This window comes from Camellia sinensis, chromosome 15, assembly GCF_055761805.1.
Source record: "Camellia sinensis isolate YWXY chromosome 15, ASM5576180v1, whole genome shotgun sequence".
In the NCBI taxonomy this organism is placed as follows: domain Eukaryota; kingdom Viridiplantae; phylum Streptophyta; class Magnoliopsida; order Ericales; family Theaceae; genus Camellia; species Camellia sinensis.
This window is the reverse complement of record NC_138975.1, coordinates 7,659,235-7,683,894: the sequence shown is the minus strand read 5'-3', so window position 1 is coordinate 7,683,894 and position 24,660 is coordinate 7,659,235. Positions and strand designations below refer to the sequence as shown.

At 31.0% G+C, this 24,660-nt stretch overlaps 2 protein-coding genes across 2 annotated transcripts; both read left to right on the top strand.

The window, feature by feature from the left end:
* The first annotated feature begins 6,121 nt into the window (after positions 1–6,121).
* Positions 6,122–10,553, top strand: LOC114304365 (putative xyloglucan glycosyltransferase 5). Its single transcript, XM_028249524.2, has 5 exons — positions 6,122–7,776; positions 8,188–8,496; positions 8,584–8,874; positions 9,092–9,205; positions 9,302–10,553. Exons 1-5 carry the CDS (start codon positions 7,066–7,068, stop codon positions 9,947–9,949), a joined length of 2,073 nt encoding a protein of 690 aa, XP_028105325.2. The 5' UTR covers positions 6,122–7,065; the 3' UTR covers positions 9,950–10,553.
* An 8,294-nt stretch (positions 10,554–18,847) lies between these two features.
* On the top strand, positions 18,848–19,297 carry LOC145813839 (uncharacterized). Its single transcript, XM_082909964.1, has one exon. The coding sequence runs from the start codon at positions 18,848–18,850 to the stop codon at positions 19,295–19,297; it is 450 nt and encodes a 149-aa protein (XP_082766090.1).
* The last annotated feature ends 5,363 nt before the right edge of the window (positions 19,298–24,660 follow it).

Here is a 24,660-nt window from a genome sequence, read left to right as displayed (position 1 = left end):
GATTAGCCAAATGTGCACTCGGCCTAACTGCGTCTCCTATTATTCGGCTCCCACATATTATTATATTTTATCTATTAAAATGTATTTTCATCCTTATTTTTTTTAATATTTTCATGTCATCCACATTAGTTTTAGTTGAATTACACTTATTAAAAAGAAAGTCATTATTATTTTATTATATTAAAAGTGTAAAAATGTACTTTTTTAAAAAAAATGTACTTTTTTAAAAAAAAAATGAGACAGTGAAAGAAATCTTATTAATTGCATGTAAGCTGAATGGCAAAAATAATATGCTATTATTATTATATACTTTGCTCTATGTATAGGGCTGAGCAAGGAATCCGTGAAATCCGTAATCCGATCCAGTCCAGTCCAATCCGATAGGTTTGGATTGATTTTTTGAATCCATGGTTCGGTTCTGGATTGAAAAATTAAAAATCCCTAGTACACGGATTGGTTCCGGATTGAACCCCACGGTTCCAGATTGGAACCGATCCGAACCGTATACAAATAGTATATATTTTTATTATACATCATCTCCCATAGTATCTTCTCTTATTCTATATAAAATCTAAACTCAAACCTAAAACCGTATAATATCTTTTTTTATTACTTTTGTTTGTTAGTTTTTAGTTTTAATTTGTAATGGTCTAAATACTTATGGTGAAACCAGTTTTCTTATGGTTGTTTAAATTCTAGCACAGTATGTTGCTATTATAGAAATAGATGTTGCTATTGTGGAATTAATATAGCGCTATGTTTATATTTTTATGAAATTAAAGTATTATATATATTTTTTTGTTATTTAATTATGTGAATCCGTGGTCCTAAACCGATCCAATCCGTATTTAAATGGATTGGTTTGGATTGGTTCCATGATTTAAACGGATTGGATTGGTTCCAATTTTTCAGGAACCGTAGATAACGGATTGGTCCTAGTTTTACCCCAATCCGATTCAATCCGAACCATGCTCACCCCTACCTATGTATAGTAATAGGCTAATATATGCGAAAATCTAGCTGTCTCACCAAGTTCAATGGTACGCCCCATATATATTTAAAAAAATAAAATATTCCCCCTTCTGATTATTATTATTTAATCTAAGCAAACCTTCCAATCATTTTATAATCATATATATTGTTTTCTATGGGTCTTGCTTCAGTAGTATTAGAGTAGTGTGTAATTATTTATGTGAAATTTTCAATTAATAATGTAACAAAAAAATTTACTAGTAAAACAATTTCTGATTCACCTAAGTTTCATTTGACTATATATGGATTAGCTAATTGGTTTAAAATATATTAAAATTTATTTAAAATTTTTATTTTTTGTCTAAAAATTCACTTTATTAATCACTCTAAAAGGTCATTTTTATTTTGTGCCAAACAAACTAGCATGTCTAACATTTAAATTTTTCTTGTAAGCTTTTTTTTTTTTTTTTTTTTTGTGTGCATATAAGCTAACATTAAGTGTGTTTTGTGTTAGATCAGTAATTTCACATGGTATACCAAGACTACTTAATTATTTTGCCATGACAAGTGCTCCATTCCATTGAATTTAATTATTTCAAAATAATTAAAAATGAAAAACACAAGTAATTTTTTATTAATTTCGAAAAAAAATTCATTGAATTTAATTATTTATACTTTTTTATCATTTAAAAATATTTTTTCATGAAAAAAATGAACCAACATCACTTGTTAGTGTTTAGTTTTTTCTAATGCTATTCTAATTTGATACTTCTTCCAAGGAGTAGAGTCTTATCAGGTGTTGTGTTAGCTACCTAGGCTAAGAGAATCTTAACCACCAAACAGAAAAATTAATATAATTAAAAATATATCACCTTGAAACTGTTCCTTTATTTTTTATTATTGAGTATCTTTTAGCGTCAAAATGGGTTTGCTTTATTAAAATCACCACATTAGATTGAGCACCTAATAGTGATTAAAAGGTTTATATTGAATGTTTGATTGTTGAAAAATTGAATCAGCTAAACTACTTTTACAAGTCACTTTTGAAAGTTTTAATAGACAAATCACAAAATTTATGAACCAATTATATATATATATATATATTTAAAATTTCAAATATAGGGTGTTGGTTCACCGACAGTATCCTTACTCATAGGGAACCAATGGAATTTCTATAAAATAAAAAAAAATAAATAAATAAAAACTTTATGAAAAATCTATTTCAGTCAAAAAAAAAATCATTAAGGTAACTTTAGTAACAGGAAAAAAATGTAGAGTATTTTTTTAAAAAAACAATTAATAAAAAAGAAATTCAAGTATCTTGTCCCCTAGCTTATCGCCGTCCATCCACCTTTTCCTTTGTTTTTCTACCCTTACCACCTCCTTCCTAAAGATTGGCTTGCCCGTTCCCTCTTACCAACCTCTTTACCGTCCTTTCCTTTCAACCAACTTTCTTCGCATGCAATTGCTCTTCCTCAGTACCCCTCCCCCACTGCTAGCCTCTTTTCGATTCCCTCACCTCTTCCCTCACCGTTAGCATTCTTCCTTCCACATTCCATTTTCTTCACCATTTTTTTTTTATTTTCAATTTCTCTCTTCCACCCCCATCCCATCTCACCCACAACCCTCAAAGCACCACTCATTGTAGTGAGGTAGCCTACGCCACCCCCACATTGCCACAACCCAGCTTCTATCGCCACAACCATGTCTTTATTGCTACGCCCACCAAACCAAAAAAGATAAGTACAAAACAAATAGGATTGACTTTCTCTCAAATTCAAATATGAACTTGATCATGATATTTGGGGTGATAAGAGATAACAAGAGTCCCTTTTTAATATTTCGAACGACATTTTGTACGATTATCTATAATCATAATCCTTTCATTTTTATCATAATTGTCTTCAAAAAAATAAATAAATGTATTTTAATCTAATATATAGAAAATGAGATAAAAAAAAAAAAGTGTGCTTAATTGTTTTGAGTTGGGTTTGAGTCAAGGTGGGTACAGGTGTGGATTGGGTTAAATTTAGGGGGTGTTTGAGAAGAAGCTTTTTTAGCTTTTTTGGTTAAAATAACACTAAAAGACAAAATAGGTTAAAATAGTTAATAAGACAAAATGTCACATCAAATACATAATTATTTCACTTTTTCTCTCACAAACATTACATTCAACTACAAAAAAAACTAATTATCTTTTAAAACACAAAAAATTTAGCCTCCTAAAATAGCCAAAAACTAAGATAACCTACTAAAATAATAACTTCCCAAACACCCACTTACTCTAAGGTCATGTTTATTTACCGACCTGGGTGGCTGAATTGGATTGTTATAGTTATGGATCTCACTTACAACATGTTTGGTGATGATTTGGGATGAGAGATTAACAGTACGAGGGGTTTAGTAATCCCTCTCACTAGGGTGATTAGTTTGGCTGGATTTTTGGTGAGATTAAGAAAACAGTGAATGAATTGAGAAATAAAAACTATTTTTTTAATTTAATTTTTTTTTACCAAGTGCACCTGTTTATTTTAATAATTATTTTAGTTTTTTTAATGTAGAAATAATTTATTTATTTATTTTATATAAACATAATTGAACAATCTCATCACTAATTATTTCTCACACTATCATCAAAATAAGCACATTTTTACTTAATCTCCTTATTAATAATCTACATATTAACAATCTTTTTATTAATTATTCTTTCACTAACAATTTCATCCAATCTAATTTGTTAAACAAACGTGACCTAATGAAATTGTTAACTGATGTATTAACATTGTCAGATGCTATCTCGCCCATAACTGTGGTCAGAGATTAGCCTTCGTTTTGCTAACTTAGGGTCCGTTTGGCAAGCAAGATTGGGGCTAAAATAGTCACAAAAGACAAAATATGCTATTTTAGCCACAACAAACAAAACATCACATTCAACCCATAATTATTACACTCTTCTCTCACAAAAAAAATCAAAAAAGCCAAAAAGTCAAAAAGCTCTTCCCAAACTAAGCTTTTTAGCACAGGCTAAAATAGCCAAAAAAACTAAAAAGTCAAAAAGTCAACTCACTTCCCAAACGGAGGCTTAGTTGGGCTAAAAAAACATAAAAGATAAAATAGGTTAAATAAGCTAATAAGACAAAATAGTATTTTAGAAAGTTGGTAAAAAATTAACTTTTTGACTTTTTTAGTTTTTGATGGCTTTTTTGGCCAAAAAAACTAACTTTTTTTTGTAAAAAAGTCAAAAAGTTGACTTTTTTAGCAAGTTTTCAAAAATTTCAAAAATGTCACATTCAAACCATAATTATTTTATTTTTATTTTTTTCACAAAAGTCCAAAAAAGTAAAACCAAATAAACTTTTTAATTCCAAGCTAAAAAAGTCCTAACTCAAAAAAAACCAACTAAAAAAACTAATACCAAATGACGACTTAACAGTTAAGAGAGAGAAAGAGAGAGTGTGGAGAAGAGAGAGCATATCTCACGTATTCTTTTAAGAGGCATTTATATATAAGTCTTAATTTATTAACATATTATTTTAGTAATTTTTTAATTTTTTATGAAAAAATATAAAGAAAAATAGAGAGAGTGATGTAATAACTTATAATGACTTTTTGACTAAAACTACAGGTTGCCAAATGAGGCCTTATACTTTATTAAGTCCTAATTAAGTTTTTTTGGACCTTCAAGTCCCATTAAATTTTTAATAATCGAAATTGCCTTTTAAATAATGATTGTTCATCATTTATGATTATTTATAAATATATATATATATATGATGATTTGACATTTATTTTGATTTTTAAATTTTAAAATATCAACTTTCAGATTGAAAAAACTAAAAAAAAAAATTATGTACTAAAAAAAAACTAAATTATTTTTTGCGTAAAACTGAAAATTTTGTAATTATACAAGAGTATGATAATGAAACATTAATGTGCAAAACTGAAAAAAAAAAACACTAAAAATGAAAAAAACTAATAATGTTCTCAGTTTCAAAACTGAAAAAAAAAAAAAAAAAAAAAAACTAATAATGTTATCGGTTTTATTAGATAATTGAATCAAACCAATAAATAGAAAAGTAAAACCGTTTAATCTCATACTCTATTTTTTTTATCAGTTAGTGAAACAATTATCTGAAATATTACTATGCAAAATTGATAATATTCTCAATTTCACTAAATATGACCTATTATTTCAAAAAATCTTAAATAAAACCTGAACTATCATAACATTTATAAATAAAACTTTTAAATAATTAACTCTTTTTTTAATAGTACATTTTATTATTTAAATTTATAATCATACAATTCCCGTCCTAACTTAACACACAATTTTAGCGAATAACGTTTTCATTAAAACATCTATTCACTCACCAAATTAATAAATAAGCAATACACAAAAAGACTCCATTTGTTTTTAGAGATAGAATTGAGGGGATTAATAGTAAGGGGATTAATAGTGAGGGGATTGTTAGTGAAAAGATTGATAGTGAAGAGATTAAGTAAAATTGTGTTTGTTTTGATGATAGTGTAGGAATTGTTAAATTATTTTTATATAAAATAATAAAACAAAAAAAATATAAAAAATTAAACATTAATATTTTTAAAAAAATCCCAATATATAAAAAATAAAAAAAATAAAAAATTTCTAATCTCCTCACTATTTTTCTAATACAATCTCCACCTCCATCTCAATCCTCCTTCCAATCTCTATCTATATCATATCTTCCATCATAATCTCCTCCCCAACTCTACAAATAAACACAACACTAACCCTACCTCCATCCTAATCTCCTCGCATCTATTTAACCCCTAAACAAACGAAGCCAAAAGGATTTTATATCACTTTCTATCATGTACTACATTTCAACACATGATTTTAGAATGATTTGAGAAGTTAATTAAAAGTTAATTTTTTTATTTTTTATTCTTTTTTATAAAAAATACAAAAAACAATATGACCAAAAATAAATTAAAAATTAAAAACTAACTTCTAATAAACTTTCCACATTTGCCCTTCACAAATTTGATTAGAAATGATTTTGCACGGGCACAAGATAAAAAGTCCCAATTTAGCTCATTATTGGAGATGCTGAAAGCCAGTTTTTACTTGGGATCTGCATTTTGTGTAGTTATTCTTTCTCGATCTATTAACTTGTCCTTTAGTAATAATTATGTTTCGCTGATTAATTTAACTTAGGTTAACTTGTTTTGTAATCTTTTTATTTTTAACCTCAAAGAGAAGCCCATCTTTGACTGTCACTTCCGCAACTTCTCTTCACAGTTCAAACCCTTTCTTTTCTACCCAAAAAACAAAGAATAGAAAAGAAAGTGCTCTTTCTTTAAAAAGATAAAAGCTGTATCTCTTCATTCTCACATGCTCTGGTAGTTTCTTGTTAATGGGTTCTCTCAGTTTATCACTTTTATTTCCTTTAATATCTTTCTTATTTTTGCTAATTATTATTAAATTTTTGCTCCCAATAGAATTTATTCTATCCAGTCCATTCCAGTCCACACCCCCATGGTAATATTAATAAGAAAGTTAAAAGTGAAGGTGTGTGTTTGGATTTTATTGTTTTCTTGACAATATAGCCCATGGATTAGGGTTTTATAAGCTCATCAAGCTTTTCCCCATATTGGTAATTTCCACAATCTTAGGTTAACTTGGAGAGCTTTTTGGAAGTAGCAAGAAAGAACCCCACACACCCTACTCACCCACTCACACCCCCACTCTTCAATCTGGCTTTTTCTTTGCTGCATTTGGGTGTGGAATGCAAGAGACATGAGGTGGGGTTTTAAATCCTTCACCAGTGGATCTGCCTTTTAATATTTTGTTTTGGGGGGGTTAGTTTTTCAAGATTTGATATCTGGGTTCTGAACTCATTGTAGAGTTGAGGGGGGTTTTGAGCTCCAACTTCCAATCTCCCTCAAATGGGTTTATGAGTTTCTTCATTTTTTTAAGATCTGGCTTCTAAATGATGCCCTGTTCATCTTCTTGACCTTCTTTTGTTAATTCATTGGATTCAGAGTCCATTGTTTTTTTTAGAAAATTTGTCATTGTGAGTGTGAATTGAGTTCAATTTTGACTCTGAAAAAATGCCTCCAAGCAAGTGGTGGCAAAAGGACACAAGAAAGGGAACTCCAGTGGTTGTAACCATGGAGAACCCTAATTACTCTGTAGTCGAAATCGATGGGCCTGACTCTGCATTCCGGCCAGTAGACAAGGATAGGGGCAAGAATGCTAAGCAATTCACATGGGTTTTGCTTCTCAAAGCTCACCAAGCTGTCGGTTGCGTCGCGTGGCTCGGCAATGCTCTGTGGGCATTGCTTGGTGCCATCAAGAAAAGATTGATACTAAGGCAAGGTGTGACAGTGGAAAATGAAAAATCTGGGAAAGGAAAGCTATTGTTTAGGGTCATTTTAGCTTTCTTAGTGACTGCTCTTGCATTTCTTGCATTTGAAGTGATTGCCCACTTCAAAGGTTGGCCGTATTTCCAAAACCCCAATTTGCACATCCCACAAACCTTGGAGATTCAAGGTTGGCTCCACACTGTGTATGTTACTTGGTTGAATTTCCGTGAAAACTACATAGCTCCTCCAATTCAAGCCCTCTCTAGCTTCTGTGTTGTTCTCTTCTTGATTCAATCCGCCGACAGGCTTGTACTTTGTCTAGGCTGCTTCTGGATCAAGTACAAGAAGATCAAGCCACAAATCAATGGGGATCCATTTAAATCAGAGGATGTGGAGAGCCCTGAATGTAACTATCCCAGGGTTCTTGTCCAGATTCCAATGTGTAATGAGAGAGAAGTAAGTATTGCAAGAATTTTCTTGATTAGATCTTGAATTGTCTTTTTGTTTCTTTAATCAAGTAGTTTAAGCTCACTATTCAAGTTTGTGAGTACCAATTTGAGTAGTAGAAGTAACAACACTAGAAAGTGATAGAGAGGTAAGTATATAGCTTATAAGAATTGATTGCAGCACTTGAGTTGTTTTTTTCTTGATTAGATCTTTTTTTTAAGATTATTATTTTTCTGTGGAACATGTAAGTTTAAGCTCACTATCCAATTTGTTTGTAAATTGACACTTTATAGTAAAAGTGACATTAACAGTAGAAAATGATAGAATGAAATAAAAGTTCGGCAGTGCCATGACAATTGGCATTCAAGTTCTTCGCGATAGTGATGATGATGATGATGACACTGGTATTGACATTTGTAGGTATATGAACAATCTATTTCGGCAGTTTGCGAACTTGATTGGCCGAAAGACCGATTGTTGATTCAAGTTCTTGACGACTCTGATGATGAAAGCATTCAGTGGTTAATCAAGGAAGAGGTCTCCAAGTGGAGCCAAAAGGGTGTCAACATTATCTATCGGCATCGATTGGTTAGAACCGGTTATAAAGCCGGAAACCTTAAATCCGCAATGAATTGTGACTATGTCAAGGCGTACGAGTTTGTCGCAATCTTTGATGCTGATTTCCAACCAAATTCCGATTTCCTCACACAGACAATTCCACATTTTAAGGTGGGTACCATGTAGTATTCATGTTGGTTTTCCCAATGAGTTCCCGTCTTGTTGGAGGTTGTCTCACTCGTTCATTTTGTGTTGTAGGACAATCCAGAGTTGGGTTTGGTTCAAGCTAGGTGGGCGTTTGTGAACAAGGATGAAAATCTATTGACGCGGTTACAAAACATTAATTTGTGCTTCCACTTTGAGGTGGAGCAACAGGTAAATGGAGTCTTTCTCAATTTCTTTGGTTTCAATGGGACTGCCGGTGTGTGGAGAATCAAAGCATTGGAAGACTCTGGTGGCTGGCTTGAGAGGACAACCGTAGAGGATATGGACATTGCTGTTCGCGCTCATCTTAACGGCTGGAAATTCATTTTCCTTAATGATGTCAAGGTAATTTCTTGTCAATTGTTTTTTTTTTTTTTCACAATTTGAATACTAGTATCATATTAATTACTTTTTGACAATCCTGAAATGTTGATAATCATATGAATTCAAAAGAATTTGAATACTTTTGGAAACTCCCACAAGATAAGTTGGGTACAATCTAAAGCGTCTCTTGAAGTTGGAGAATATTGCATAATGTTGTGTATATGGAACTAATTTTCAGGTACTTTGTGAAGTTCCCGAGTCATATGAAGCTTACAAGAAACAACAACATCGTTGGCATTCGGGTCCAATGCACCTCTTTCGGTTGTGCCTTCCATCCATCATTACTTCTAAGGTTCGCCTCACTTCGCTTTTTGTGTCTTGCTTTCCTTTCTATGTAGATTTCTTGATCTGGTGTCTCTAAATTTTGCTTCTTGCCATGGTATTGCAGATATCATTTTGGAATAAAGCAAACTTAATTCTACTATTCTTTCTCTTGAGGAAACTCATCCTCCCATTCTATTCGTTCACATTGTTTTGCATCATTCTTCCTTTAACCATGTTTGTTCCTGAAGCCGAGCTACCCATCTGGGTTATTTGTTACGTCCCCGTATTCATGTCATTCCTAAGCATTCTTCCATCACCAAGATCATTCCCATTTGTTGCCCCATACCTTCTATTTGAGAACACAATGTCCGTGACCAAATTCAATGCTATGGTATCTGGACTCTTCCAATTGGGAAGCTCCTACGAATGGGTGGTCACAAAAAAGGCAGGTCGGGCATCAGAGCCTGACCTACTGGCCGCAGAAGAGAGGGTAACTAAGGCAATGAATCACCCACAGCTCTCTCGTGGCGCATCTGATAGCGGGCTCTCTGAACTCAACAAATTGAAAGAGCATCAAGAAGCAGTTCCCAAACCACCAAAGAAGAAAATGAACAAGATATTCAAGAAAGAGCTTGCCTTGGCGTTCTTGTTACTCACTGCAGCGCTCAGGAGCCTTTTATCAGCTCAAGGTGTACACTTCTACTTCTTGCTTTTCCAAGGTGTGTCGTTCCTCCTTGTGGGTCTCGACCTTATTGGTGAACAAGTAAGTTGAGCTGACACTAGGGAAAAAGAAAAAGGAAAAGAAAAAAAAGTAGATAAAAATAAATTCTATCAGTTTGAAGCTGCGAAATTCATACCGGCCTATTTATTTAAGGTGTTCAGTTAATCCTCTGCCTTTGGTGCCCCATGCAGGTGAAAGCTAACCGGCCTGCAATTTCCAAAATAAGTTCTTTTCTTCTCACTCACAATTGCGCATATAGATTTTTTATTTTTATTTTTTTCCCATTTTCGTTCATCGATTGGCCTTTGATCTTGCTATAATTTTTTGGGTAAATTGTGACATATAGGCCAATCTTCAACATTAGGCCATCATTGTTGTCATCATCGTAAATGTTCTTCTTTCTCTTCCACTTATTTGGTTCTTTAATTGGTGATGTTGTTTGTTATTATAATGTAAGGACAGAGGGTATTTTTATTTTTTTTTCATTTGTTTAATTTTCTTTGTATTGTGGATTAAAGTGTGGTTTGTGTTTATATTAGATTAGCTCATCTTTGTATTCAAAGAAACCATCAAGGCTTAGCCATTTGGTTTCCCTGAGATTACATTACATGTAACTAATATGTAAATTTGCACCAGTTATATATCTATTTGATTGGCTTAGCCATTTTATTTGATTGAAGATTCAAAAAATTGTATCCATGTACTCCTTGCACTATTATGTTTGGGCATTTGAGCAGTGGTTAATTTTTGGAGAAATATTAGAAATAAACTACGGTCATGTCTAAGTAGTCTAAATTAGATGAGGATAATATTTTTATGGTTAGTTTTAAAATTATAAATATCTCTTCATTGTATATTCGATTCTATGTTTAAATTAGGAAAAATTAGTGAAATATTCTTCTTCAACTTTGTGTAGTAGGAGAGGTTTAATATTTTTTTTATTAGTTAAGGCTCATCGATGAAATTTATGTCAGGACTAAAATTTCTCTGAGTTAAGTCGAAATTTCTCTGAATTGGACATAAATTTCTCTGAATCAAATTTTTTTTATAAAAATTTGATTGGAAGGATTAAAACATGGGATTGGAATTATTAATTCGTGGGCTCAATCATTTGTTTTGACATTTTGGTTTAGGATTATTAATTTAATGGATAATTAATTCAATAAATTTATAAGATTATTAGTAATGGGGTAGGGGTGGGATAGTTAATACCACACTAATTTGATAGAATTATTAATACCTTATTGTTAATGTCGTGAATCAAACATAACCATAGGTGATAGGTGACGTTACTGGTACCTCGACGATACGTCTCTTTTTATAAGTTGGAGTAAATCAGGACTACGAACCTGAGCCTCGGGTGTGCCCTGATGACTTCCCTTTTTTCTTAACTCAAACTGATTTATTATGTGTCGGTGATGATTTTTTCTATTTTTTATTTTATTTAGTGGGAAATGAATGAGAAAATAGTGTCGGCAGCAACAGAGAGTTGAGGATTCTTATTAATAGGAAGAAAAGGATGTCACGTGTGACCACTGTGGACCCTACACCCACACTATGACCCCTCATTGACCATCATCGATTCCATTCATTTCTATCGCTATCCACCCCTTTAATTATGAATGTAGCATTATACCGTATTTGTTAGGGGATTTAAAAAGAAAATAAATAAATAAATAAATAAAATATATTTATATTTCATTTAGGTATTATTTGGAATAAATTAAAAAGTTAAAAAATTATTAAAAAAATAAAAAAACTAATACTATTTAAGGGTAGTTTATAGGGAAATTACTAGGGCAAAATTATTATTTTGCCTTTTGAATTATATTACCTAGAAGTCAAAAAGTTAAAAGTTAAAAAGTCAAAAGGATAAAATGGTTATTTTGATTTTACAATAATATTTTATTACACATCTTTTTTTATAAAAAGTCAAAAAATTATTTTAAACATACATCTTTTTTCTCTATTTTTTTAACAAAAAAGTCAAAAAATACACTTATATCACACATTTCAAACAACTATTTAGTTTCATACTCCTTTTTCTTTTTCATTTCTAAATATCTCTTTAAATTTCTCAGCTAAACACAATATTATAATTTCTAAATTTCAAACCTTGAATCGCAATTATAGGTTAAGCAAGATAAATTCTATATAATTTAATAATCACAAATTAAAAATTGACGTTTATGTCTCATCATTGTAAATTTTGTCGTGAAAAAATAAAAAAATAAAAAAAATTTGGGAATCTTCAATATTTTTCTTTATCATGTGCTGCATGATGAACTGAGACCACATAAGACTCCTACTTCTTACATATAATAATTGAATAATGTCAAATTAAAAATTAAATAATATTATAAAAGAATTGTTTATGAATCTTAAATAATTTCTTTAATTATGGGTTATATGATGGGCTGAGCCCACATAGGACAGCTACCTCCTACCTCTCGTGTACTGTCTCATGTGTTGGCTGCCTCTCCCCTCCTCTCTTTTAATTTGTTTTCACCTACATTTTATTATTTTTATGAGTATTCAAAATCAAAATTTAGATTATTTTTTAAATTTAATGATGTCATTCTACTTTACAATATCTAAGATAACTATTTCTTTCACATTTTCTCTGACTATTAACATATCATATCTTATACACATCCAATGCTGGCGTTTGAAAAGTGGGTTGGCTTTTTAATTTTTTCACTTTTTTAACTATTTTAGCTTGGGTTAAAAAGTTTGGTTTTAGAAGGATTTTTTGAATTTTTAACTTTTTTGACTTTTTTTATGAGAGAATAGTGTAATGATTATGAGTTGAATGTGATATTTTGGTTTTTGTGACTAAAATAATCTATTTTATCTTTTATAACTAAAATAGTCAAAAAAAACCCTAAATAACTCTTCCCAAATGGAGCCAATGGCTAAAAAACATGCAAAAAACATTTTATGTCAAATAACTCTTCCCAAACGGAGCCAATGGCTAAAAAACGGAGCCAATAGCCTATTTTGTCTATTATTAAATTTAGAAAGTGGATATAAAAATGAACTTTTATATCATTTTTTTAAAAAAACATTTTGTTAAATAAAATGTAAATAAAATATTTAAAAATGGTTTTCACATAGTATAAAAAATAACTTAAAGTTGTTTTGAAAAATTGACTATTTTAGTTTGTTTTAAATTTTCTTACTAAAAAACATGCAAAAAATTAATAATAATAATTGACTTTTTTGTAGATTTTTTTCCTTACTTTTTAATTATTATAATCAATTGCCAAAACAAGGCTTATTATTAAAAAAATTGTAAATTAATTATCAAAAAGTTTACTCCCAATTCTTTCATCACATTTGATATTTTTACATAAATATTTTAACTCACTAAAAAATAATAAAAGACGCTTTATTGAATCAATTTTTTTCCTAATAGAAAATTTGTGTTTTAAATATCAACAAAACGTCTATAAAACACAAACAAATTGTTTTGTTTATGAAAAATCAATTTAAAGATTTACGTGGCTATTTGTTGAGGCTGGCTTGAATTCCTAATGCGATTGTAAATTTCATATACATCATGTTATGTATTTTTGTATTATAGGTTATGTAATATCGTTTTTTAATAGAATTATGATAATTTATGATTCAAAATAAAATTATGTATTTATGTGATAATGTTATATATTTTATAATTAAAAAATATTTGAATATAAAAATGTGTAATATTAGGCTATTTTGGCATGAACTTTTTGGGATAAAATAGTCACAAAATAGGTTAAAAAATTAATAAGACAAAATGTCATATTAAAATCATAATCATTTCAAAAAAATTTCTCACAAAAGTCAAAAAAATTAAAAAAATTCATTCTAAATAAGACTTTTTAACTTTAGATTTAAATAATTAAAAAAATTAAAAATTAAAAAATCAACTCGCATCCAAACGAATACTTATACAAAAATATGTAATTTCATTTTCAATTACAAACATATTATAAAAATAAGCATAGGGGTGTAAATTTGGCCCGGCCCATGTTGGGCCTCGCGGACTCCCGTGAAAATTCGGGCCAGACCATGTGCCAAAAAATTAGGCCTAAGCCCAGGGAGTATTCGGACCTTGGGCGGACCGGTGAGTTTGGGCTCTGGCTTGGGTAGGCCTGAACAATTTTTTTATTTTTATACCAAAATTTTATTATTTTTCATAAAAATATATATATATATATATATATTGGGCCTCGGGTGGGCAAGGCCTTGAATAGGCCTTAAGCGGGCCGATTGGCCGAGCGATGGGTCGAGTCAAAGCGGCCTGGATCGGGTTTCAAAATAATGGAGCAAACCTAAGGTCTCGAACTGAGCTCAGACCCGGGCCCAAACTAATCGGACTCACCCGAGGTTGTAAACCATTTTTACACTCCTAAATAAGCATGACTTGTAATGTAACCCATGATGTGATTGATTGTATTACAACTGTTTGCTTTGAATTCTCATATTACTTATTTTTTTTAAAAAAAATTATTACAAAAATATGTATAAAAAATTAAAAAAATAATGTGATATAAACAAGTCAATAAATTAATAAATAACTTATTTGAGGTGTTTCCATTATTCAACATAGTTAACTATGTGGCATATTAAAAAATAAAAAATATTTGAGACACCTAATTTATCACTCTTTAAAATCACTCATAATAATATGTATGACAAGTATCAAATTTTAATTTATTAAACATGCTATGAGGTTTAATCTCAAAACCATGTCATTCGGGATGCTAAATCAGATGGATATAACATTATTGTTAAAAAATTTGAAATGGTCATATATTTTGCATAAAATTATGTGTAATAAAAAATATATAATTTTTTAAATTTTTATTAACATGTGTCAAAGTATAATATGAATTTTATTTTTTGAAATTTAACTAAAACTATATACATTTTTTCATAACTTATATAATTCAAAATGATAGAGATCCAAATTAATTATCAAATATCATGAGTATTTATTAGTTAGAAAATTTGATAATTAATTTGAAATTTCTAACATTACCCTATATAATTAAACAAAAATACTAAAGATTCAAATAAATTATCAAATTTTTTACACCATACACAAAGACTCATATAAATATGGGTAATGTTAGGAATACCAACATTTTTACCAAATAAATGACTAAATGTCTCACATAGGTGTATAGTCTATAATTTTATAAATTTCATACATAAATAGGATATTTAATTATTTATTTAATAAAAAATTTAAATTTTATATTATTTTTTTATAAATATTATATAAAATATTTAATAATTCATTTAAGATGCGTGGTACAGTGGGTACATTAACTGCAACTAACAAAGAGAAACTTCATTGAATGAGTGAATACACCGAAAACATACGGTTCTGCACAGCCTTTTATTTTCACCCACAACACACAGGGTCATCTATTAAAGCCTGCTCATCGTCACTAATTTAGTTAAAAAAATGAATTACACTTTTTGTTTTTAATATTTTAAAAAATATAATAGATTTTATAATTTTGATATAATTATACTAATTTTTTTAATAAAATTAAAGGGATGAGAGCTAATGTGAAGCACAAAATAAATAAAGTAAGATTTTAATTTCAGTGTAAAGGAAAACATAATACTACTATTTTTTATATCACTAATAAAAAAATTAAATATTATATAAATTAAAAAATTTAACAATTATGTATAATTTATTTAAAAAATTAATATAAAAAAGAGGTAAACATAAGGTTTTGTTTGGCATATAGAGTTTGGGCTAAAATAGTCACAAAAAGACAAAATAAATTTTTTAGCTTAATAAGACAAAATATCACATTCAAATCATAATTATTTCAATTTTTCTCTCATAAAAATTAAAAAAACCAAAAAAATATATCCCAAACAAAATATTTTAACTCTAAAAAATAATTAAAAAATCAAAATGTCAATCTGTGTCAAACGATGGTTAAAATTCAATCTTGCTACAGACCTCTAATTAGAGGTCATTCCGTACAGTTCTATGAGCTGTCTGAGAATTAAAAAAAAAAAAAAAAACTGTGAAATAAAAGACAAAAATAGGAGAAGAAAAAGACAAATTAAAAATGCATTAGAGGTGTTTTTCTAGAGATACAAATCATTTTTCATTAAAACTACCAATTAAAAAACAGTTTTGGGACATCTATGGCAGCTGTACCTGTAAGTAGATTCGTGTCATTGGAACAATGTTAAAGTAAATCTTTCTGATGGGACAATCGAACCACCTACCCCTGGTCTCTCTCTTTCTCACGTTTGTATACTTATCCCAAATGAAAGAATCTTAAGAGTAAATAATTTTTTTTTTTAAAAAAGACAGCTGTGATTCTGTGAGTTCATAGCATTAACTAGAGGTACACACTCTCATTTGTATTTGTCTGCAGTTAGGCTCCGTTTGGCAAAGCATTTTAGGACTATGTTAGTCAAAAAATATATAAAATAAGTTTAAAAATTTAATAAGATAAAATGTCATATCTAAATCATAATTATTTTATTTTATTTTTTTAAATTAAAAAAGTCAAAAAATCTATCCCAAATAAGATTTTTAAATCCCAGATTAAAATAGTCAAAAAATTAACCAATATTCCAAATGAATGCTTAGGGCTGATTTGACATCCATGAAAAAGATAAAAAACCAAAAAATTATTAAAAAAATTAAAAAGTTATCACTATTCAAAAAAATAAAAAAATAAATTTACAAAAAAAAAGTACAAGTCAAAAAGTGTATTGAAGTCATGTGCTGTCTGCAGTGCTGCTAATGCACATTAGATAGTCGGATGCACTTCTCATGATACATAGGACAATGCAATTCGGACCATAGGGGCCCATCACGAGTCCCGTTTTGATAATTTGAACCGTTCAATGTGTAAAACTCGTCAAGTACTATATACCTGTAAAAAATTATGTTGATCGGATATCGATGACTATATGATCAAATCAGTTTTGTATAAAAAAAAAATATACGGTACACAAAGTGACAGCTGATAAAAAACTAATCCAATCAGATAGTGATCGATAATAGATTAACGTGATTTTTTAGAAGCATAAAGTACTCGACGAGTTCTACACATTGCACGGTTCAATTATCAAAACGGGACACGTGGTGGGCCCCCACAGGGCTGAACATCACTGTCCAGTTCGAACAACACCATAAGCAATCTGGTCCTATACATTTTGCTACCAACCATATGCATAACGGTACCATCACTGTCAGTAGGCAATTATATATTTAGGGGTAATATGGTAATTTTGTTATTTTATACAATATTTTAATACACATTTTTTCATAAAAAGTAAAAAAGTTATTACAAACAACCTTTTTTTTTTTCTTCTATTTTTTAGTCCAAAAATTCAAAAAGTACATTATTTAGTTCATCCCAAACAACCCCTTAGACTAATAAAGGTCTTTTTAGTTTTGTTTTAGAATTATAATTTAAGTATAGAGTTAGTATTTTAAATTTTGAATTTTTGAATTATAATTTAAAAGAAAAAATTTATTTAGTTATGAGTTTTGAAAATAATTTTAAGATGATTTGTAATTTTTTTTAATTGATTAATGTATAAGATGTGAGAGAATATAGGAAAAGAGATGAGAGATGAGAGAGAAAAAATGATTGATTAATAATAATAAAAAACAGAAGAGATGAGTTTTAAAAATATGTTTGGTTAACATATTTCATCCAGATATAATTTAAAAACAGAGTTAAGTTTTGAAAAGTAAACTAAACGCTACCAAATTCTTTCACTTAGCTTTCGTTTGGGATGTGAATTGTCTCTTTGGCTTTTTAATTTTTTTTGACTAGTTTAATTTGGAACTAAAAAGTTTCATTTAAAATAGGCTTTTTATTTTTTAAACTTTTATAAGAGAAAAAATAAAATAATTATGATTTGAATGTGCTATTTTATCTTATTAATTTTTTAACTTATTTTATCTTTTTATAACTATTTTAGTCGAAAAAATTCATGCCAAACATAGCCTTAATTAGTGGGGTAGGTTGCACGGGTTGTGTAGGTTGAGTCTAGATCCTCGACTGCACATTCCTGCGGCCATTCCTGTGGCACCCTCAAAACGACGTCGTTTTGGGGAAAAATCCAATTTTTTTTTAAAAAAAAGGACAAAACAAAGGCCAAATGGGGAGAAGAAGGAAGACAGTGGCAGATCCAAGCAAACCAGAGAGAGAGAAGAAGGAAGGAAGAAGAGAGAAGAAGGAAAGCAGTTAACTTTCACCCACCACCATCGCTGCCTACCTGTCCCTCTCTGTCTCTTTCTCAATCAACGTTGAGGCTCCGATCCGGCCCCCCTGCGTCCTCTCTCTCTGCAACTTTCTATTTCTCATTTTTCTCTCACTCTCTACATATACATGCATGTACATATGTAAGCCAATTCATGTGTCTGAAAGTGAAAAATTTACAAAGCAAAAACTCTTCAAGTTTGATTTTTTATTTAATTTTTCTCCAGTATTCTAATGAACGAATCACAAAACTGATATTTTTTATTTTTGAAAATTTTCTTCAATATTCTAATGAGTGAATCACAAAAATGAATATATTCATGGCTATTTCAATTCAAGCCTTAGGATTAGAAAAGACCCAAAATCATAGTCAATGAGATAATCTGGACAAAACCCAAAAATCTTGCTTTTGTAGAGAGAATCAAAGGAGATGTGGGGTTGTTTGTGTGGTTAAGAGGGAAAACAAAGTTGATTTGGGTTTGTGTAAAGAGCAAAGAGCTAGGGTGGGTTTGATAGTTTTTTTTTATAAAGAAGAATGAGGAAAACATAGCAGATCCTTTTCTTTCCCTTTGGTTTCTGTTCTGCCTTCTTCTTTTTTTTTTAAATTGAATTTTTTCCCAAAACGACATCGTTTTGGGGGAGCCGCAGGAATGGCCGCATGAATGCTCGGCCGCTAAGCAATCCTGAATGGAGAACTATGTTTCCAGAAGCAACTGTGAGGGTCCTTCCTCGCACCTACTCAGACCACTCCCCTCTGCTAGTCTATACCCAAGGTATGCATCCTCTTAATCCTACTCAGAGGCCTTTCAGGTTTGAAGTTGCCTGGATGTCTCACTCTGGCCTTATTGATATCATTCACTCTTCTTGGACTAATATGCATCATAACCTCCTTGAATCTATTGATGAATTCACGTGTAGAGTGATTGTGTGGAATAGAGAAGTCTTTGGGAATATATTTAAGAGGAAAAGACATCTCCTTGCGAGGATAGAGGGCATTCAAAAATCTCTAGCTAGTAACTTTTCTCATAATCTGCATGTCCTTGAACAAGATCTTCTAAAACAATATAATGTGACTCTGTTCCAAGAAGAAACTCTTTGGTTTCAGAAATCTAGGGCTAAGCACATCACTCTTAGAGAAAGCCTATGATAGACTTTCTTGGACCTTCATTAAAGATACTCTTCTGGAATTTAAACTTAATGGTACTTGGGTTGACCTGATAATGAGCTGTGTTACCAATAATCACTCTTCCATCCTATGGAATGGAGAAATCATTGATGGGATTCAAAATAGGAGAGGTCTCCGACAAGGAGATCCTCTCTCCTCTTACCTCTTTGTTCTCTGTATGGAAAGATTATCAAATATGATTCGTTGTAAGGTTCATGAGGGCTCTTGGAAAGGACTCAAAGCCTCCAGACATAGCCCATCCTTATCCCACCTGTTTTTTGCTGATGATCTTATTCTTTTTGCTCAAGCTACTCCATCTACTTGTGATATCATCATGGATACCCTTTCTGAGTTTTGCAATGTGTCTGGGCAAAAGGTAAATCTTCTCAAATCCAAACTCTTTGTTTCCCCTAATGTTCCTAGGAATAATGCTAAAGCCCTTAGCTTTCAAAGTGGAATTCCCCTCACCCACAACCTTGGCAAATACCTTGGTTCCCCCATTCTTCATCAGAGAGTTACCAGACACTTGTTCAATGACATCTTAGATAAGATAAAAACCAAACTCTCAGGTTGGAAAGCTAGAACCCTTAGCCTAGTTGGTAGAGCAACCCTCATACAAGCTGTAACCTCTGTCATACCCACCTATACCATGCAAACCATGGAACTCCCTAGAAAACTTTATGATGACATTGACAGACTTAATCGAAATTTCCTATGGGGAGATTCTGACACTCAAAAAAAGGTTCACTTGGTTAATTGGGATAACGTGTGTCAAAGCAAGGCTGAGGGTGGTCTTGGTATCAGGAAAGCTAGAGATCAGAATACCACCCTCCTAATCAAACTTGGATGGAAAATCTTGAGTGACAATAATAACCTTTGGTGTCAAGTTCTTCACACCAAGTACCTGCACCAACATAACCTGTTTACTTGGCCTATGAAGAAACACTCTTCTCACTGTTGGAGAAGTATCTGTAAGGTTAGGCACATCTTTAAGAAGGGAATGAAATGGATTGTTGGGGATGAGAAGAACATATCCCTCTGGACTGATTGATGGTGTGGTTCTCAACCTCTATCCCAACAGAATAGCAGATATCCGGTTGATGACTCAGTCAAGGTTAGCTCCATTTTAGATGCAGAAGGTAATTGGGACATCACTACTTTGTCCACTCTTATTTCCAAACAAGACCTCACTGAAATCCTAACGATGCACAGACCCAGATATGTTACCTTCCCTGATATCCTTGCCTGGGCCCCTTCGGAATCTGGTAACTTTACTTGTGCCTCTGCTTTTAAATTCATTACTAATGCTGACTTAGATCACATGAACTGGAAATGGATCTGGAAAATTCAAATCCCACAAAAGTTGAAACTATTTCTCTGGTTGATTTTAAAAGATAGACTATTGACAAACCAGTTAAGATTGGTCAGGAATCTAGCTCCCACTGCTGATTGCCCCAGATGTGGCCATCACAGTGAGAACATGGCACATTTGCTCAGAGACTGTGTAATCTCGAAAGAGTTTTGGACCAACATCCAGAATATTACTTGGTGGGAAGAGGGCCAGAAATTGCCTTTAACTGAATGGGTTATTGTGAATATGAAAAGCAAAAAATTCTTTTATGGAAAAAAATGGTACCTTGTTTTCATTGTTACTCTATGGCATATTTGGAAAGACCGAAACAAACTGATTTTTGACAATCTGCCCAACCCACTTCAGCTCAATCTTAAGAACATCTTCCAATATGTTCAAGAGATTGAGGAGGCCTTTCTATCCCCTCTCTGCCCATCCCCTGCAATTCCTAATCTAATTCATTGGTGTTGCCCCACTGCAGGTAAACTAAAGCTCAATACTGATGGATGTTCGAAAGGCAACCCAGGACAGGCTGGCTATGGGGGACTGCTGCGAGATGAAACTGGTAATTGGGTCTGGGGATACTATGGAAAGCTCGAACATTGCTCCAGCTTGGAGGTAGAGATTTGGGCCATCTACCGAGGCTTGACCATACTCTTTCAGAAAGGATCTAGAGATGTACAAATTGAATATGATTCTGCCCAGGCAATCAACCAAATTCTGCATGGTCCAGACCATAATTCCCCTTACAAAGCTCTCATCGAAGATGCCAAGTTCCTACTTAAAAGAAGCAACAGCTCTCTTCAGCACACCCTGCGTGAGGGAAACAAAGTTGCTGATCTTCTAGCTAACTTGGGAGTGGCTCAAAATGAACATGTTGTTTTTCTTGACAACCCCCCACCTGAAATTACTACTTTCCTTATTGAAGACATGATTGGAGCTAGTGTTGAGAGGGCCTAGCCCTCTGTTTGCTGTATCTGAACTTCTATCTTGTTCTATGTTTCTTATGAATCTAAAAAAAAAAAAAAAAAGAATGCTCGGTCGAGGATCCGGACTCGTGTAGGTTGATGGATAAAATACATATTGATTTGACGTTTTAGACATTATTATTTTATATAATTTTTCAAATTATTTTTCAATACTTCTTTATTTTATTGAGTTCAAAATTTTTGATTGTTTATTTTTTATAATAAAAATAATACGTTCAAATTTCATATTTCATAAATAATAAATATAATTATTAAATAAAATATTTTTTTAACACAAAGTATAAAATTATAGGATAAATTATAAATACACCCCATGAAATTTATTTAAATTATAAATTATCTCTATAATTCTAGAAATTACATTATGTCCCTAAGGTTTCTTATTTCATATTAAATATGTCATTTTATTAATAAATCATCAAGTTAATTAATAGTTTTTAATAATGTTAAAATGTTATTTCAATTAATAATTCAGATAATTTTATTATTTGTACATGTGAACAGTTAGAAATTTCACATTTTCAATTAATTCTGTTAAATAAAAAATTTCGACAATGAGGTATTTGTAATCTTTCAAATCACAGGGGACAATTCATATTTTAAGCAAATCTCATGGAGTGTATTTGTAATTTATCCAAAAATATAGCCTCTTTTTGTTAGGAGTGTTAGTGGATTGGATTAGGTCAGGTGACCTCCTATTTGTCATTTGTTTGAACTTACACGGATTAAAAAAAATACATTTACATTCACCCGTTCAAATTATTAAAATCATCCATCATGTAATGGCTTGGTTTGAATGAATATTTATCCACACCAAGCATTAACATTAATAATAACAAAATTCAAAAAGCTAAAACAGCATCTAATTTGTATTTATTGATTTATCGTTAAAGAGTGAGGAGAGTTGGATTAATACTAAATTAGTAAGTTAGTGTTTGGTAGAGTTTTAAAATTATAATTTGAGAATAAAATTGTATTTTGAGTTTGTGAGTTTTAGAATTATGATTTGAGTGTGAAAAATTTGTTTGGTGTGAGTTTTGAAAAAAATTTTGAATTGAGTTTGAAATTTTTGATGTGACATATGATATTTTATTTAAAAACTTACAACTCAAAACCAAGCACACAACTCAAAATTATATTTAAAGCTCATAAATTTTTTTAAAATACTTCCAAAAATACTTTTTATTTAAAATGTAAAAATAACAAGTGAAAAAAAAAATTGAATACTGATCTGGTCAACCAGCAGTAGGGCTGTGCAAAATACGGCCCAATCCGCTAAAACCGCACCAATTCGCACCGCTCGAACCGCTAACCGCGGTTTAAACTTTAAAATTTATAATCCGCCAACTGAACCGCTCCGCTCCGCTATAGTTAATACATATATATTTTTTAACCTCCAATGAAATATCAATGTAAAAATGAGTGTGAGAGAGATATAAGATATGAAATTTATTACAAATTAGTGGTTATATATATGAAACATATTATGTAAAATTACTTTGTGTTATATATCTAAAAAATATTATACAAATTAGTGTTATATATTATGCAAATGTATGATAGTTAGTTAGAATATTATTCAATCCACCAAAAATCGCCCAAACCGCAATTTGTCAATCCGCTAATCCGCCAACCCGCCATTCGGTTTGTAAATTTACCCTCAAATCGTCCGAACCGCACCGCGCACACCCCTAACTGGCAGGACGTCCGAGAGGATGACCGAGCAAACGTGTTTCAAAATTAGAGCTTCCTATCATTGTTGTTTGAAAAGAATAAAAATTGAGAGCTATAATTTTGGAACTCTAAAGAGAGTTCTAGTGATGTGGCAAAGAGTAGGGCTCACATGCAATGTGATGTGTGTGTCTATGTTTTTTTTTTTTTTTTTTTTTTCTTGGCACATCAATAAACCTCTCTTTAGAGCTCCAAAATTAGAGCTTTCTATCATTGTTGTTTTGAAAAGAATAAAGATTGAGAGCTCTAATTTGGAGCTCTAAAGAGAACTCTAGTGATGTGGTAAGGAGTGAGACCCACATGTGATGTGCTGTGTGTGCCTATGTTTTTTTTTTCTTGTCACATCAATAGAGCTCTCTTTAGAGCTCTAAAATTAGAACTTTCTATCATTGTTGTTTTGAAAATTTTCATCAAACACCACACTCAAACTAAGGAATGCAATTAAATAACAGAGCCTAAATTTTCCTATTAGGTCATCTCTGCATTTATTCATTTTGTAGTCAACTGTAATTTGTAAATAAAATTTTGAATAAAAAACTTTTTATTTAAATATGAAAATTCTTTTCAGTTTATAATTAATAGAAGGAAGACAGGCAGGCAATCAATGTGTGCATGGCTTGTGAAGATCTGATATACACTTTATTTTTATTTTCGTCGAAAGCTGTGTTTGCCTAATTTTCCCATATGTGTGCGTGGGTTTTTAAAGTGGGAAAGGGTAGTAGAGAGATTTCCCAAGTCAATATTTATTGGTTAAAATTGTAAAATTTAATAGTTATTGTTAAGATTTTCATAGATAATTTAATAAGTATTAAGTGATAAGTGGTGTAAAATACTATTTCAAAACAATCAAATAAGAGGGAATAACACACAAATGGAGCAGCAAAAATTAAAAAAATTATAATTATAATTATTAATATTTATAATATTTTTCATTTATTTATAAATATTTTCCACTGATATCATATCAGTGTAATTTCTCCATCAAATAATCACTTGTTTCACTGTGATGATGACAATATACTATGCACTGATTAATACAAATAAAATGCGAGAGTCGTCAGAGCGTGATCAAACACATCCCAGTTTGGCTTTTTGTGTTTGCTACATACACTTCTACTGATTTGATGAAACACACTCCACAGTTAGAGATGGATAAGTCTAATAATAGTTAGGGATTGTTTGAAAATGACTTTTTTATTTTTTTATTTTTAATTTTTTGAAATGGACCTAATTGTCTAGTTAGAACACCATCTGATCTTGTGCAATTAATAATT

What these genes read in the sequence shown, in the direction of transcription:
- LOC114304365 (XM_028249524.2), top strand. Translation starts at nt 7,066, where the DNA reads ATGCCTCCAAGCAAGTGGTGGCAAAAGGACACAAGAAAGGGAACTCCA. An exon ending in AGACAATTCCACATTTTAAG is followed by an intron (nt 8,497 to 8,583) that starts GTGGGTACCATG and finishes TTTGTGTTGTAG; the next exon opens with GACAATCCAGAGTTGGGTTT. An exon ending in TTTTCCTTAATGATGTCAAG is followed by an intron (nt 8,875 to 9,091) that starts GTAATTTCTTGT and finishes ACTAATTTTCAG; the next exon opens with GTACTTTGTGAAGTTCCCGA.
- LOC145813839 (XM_082909964.1), top strand. Translation starts at nt 18,848, where the DNA reads ATGTTTCCAGAAGCAACTGTGAGGGTCCTTCCTCGCACCTACTCAGAC.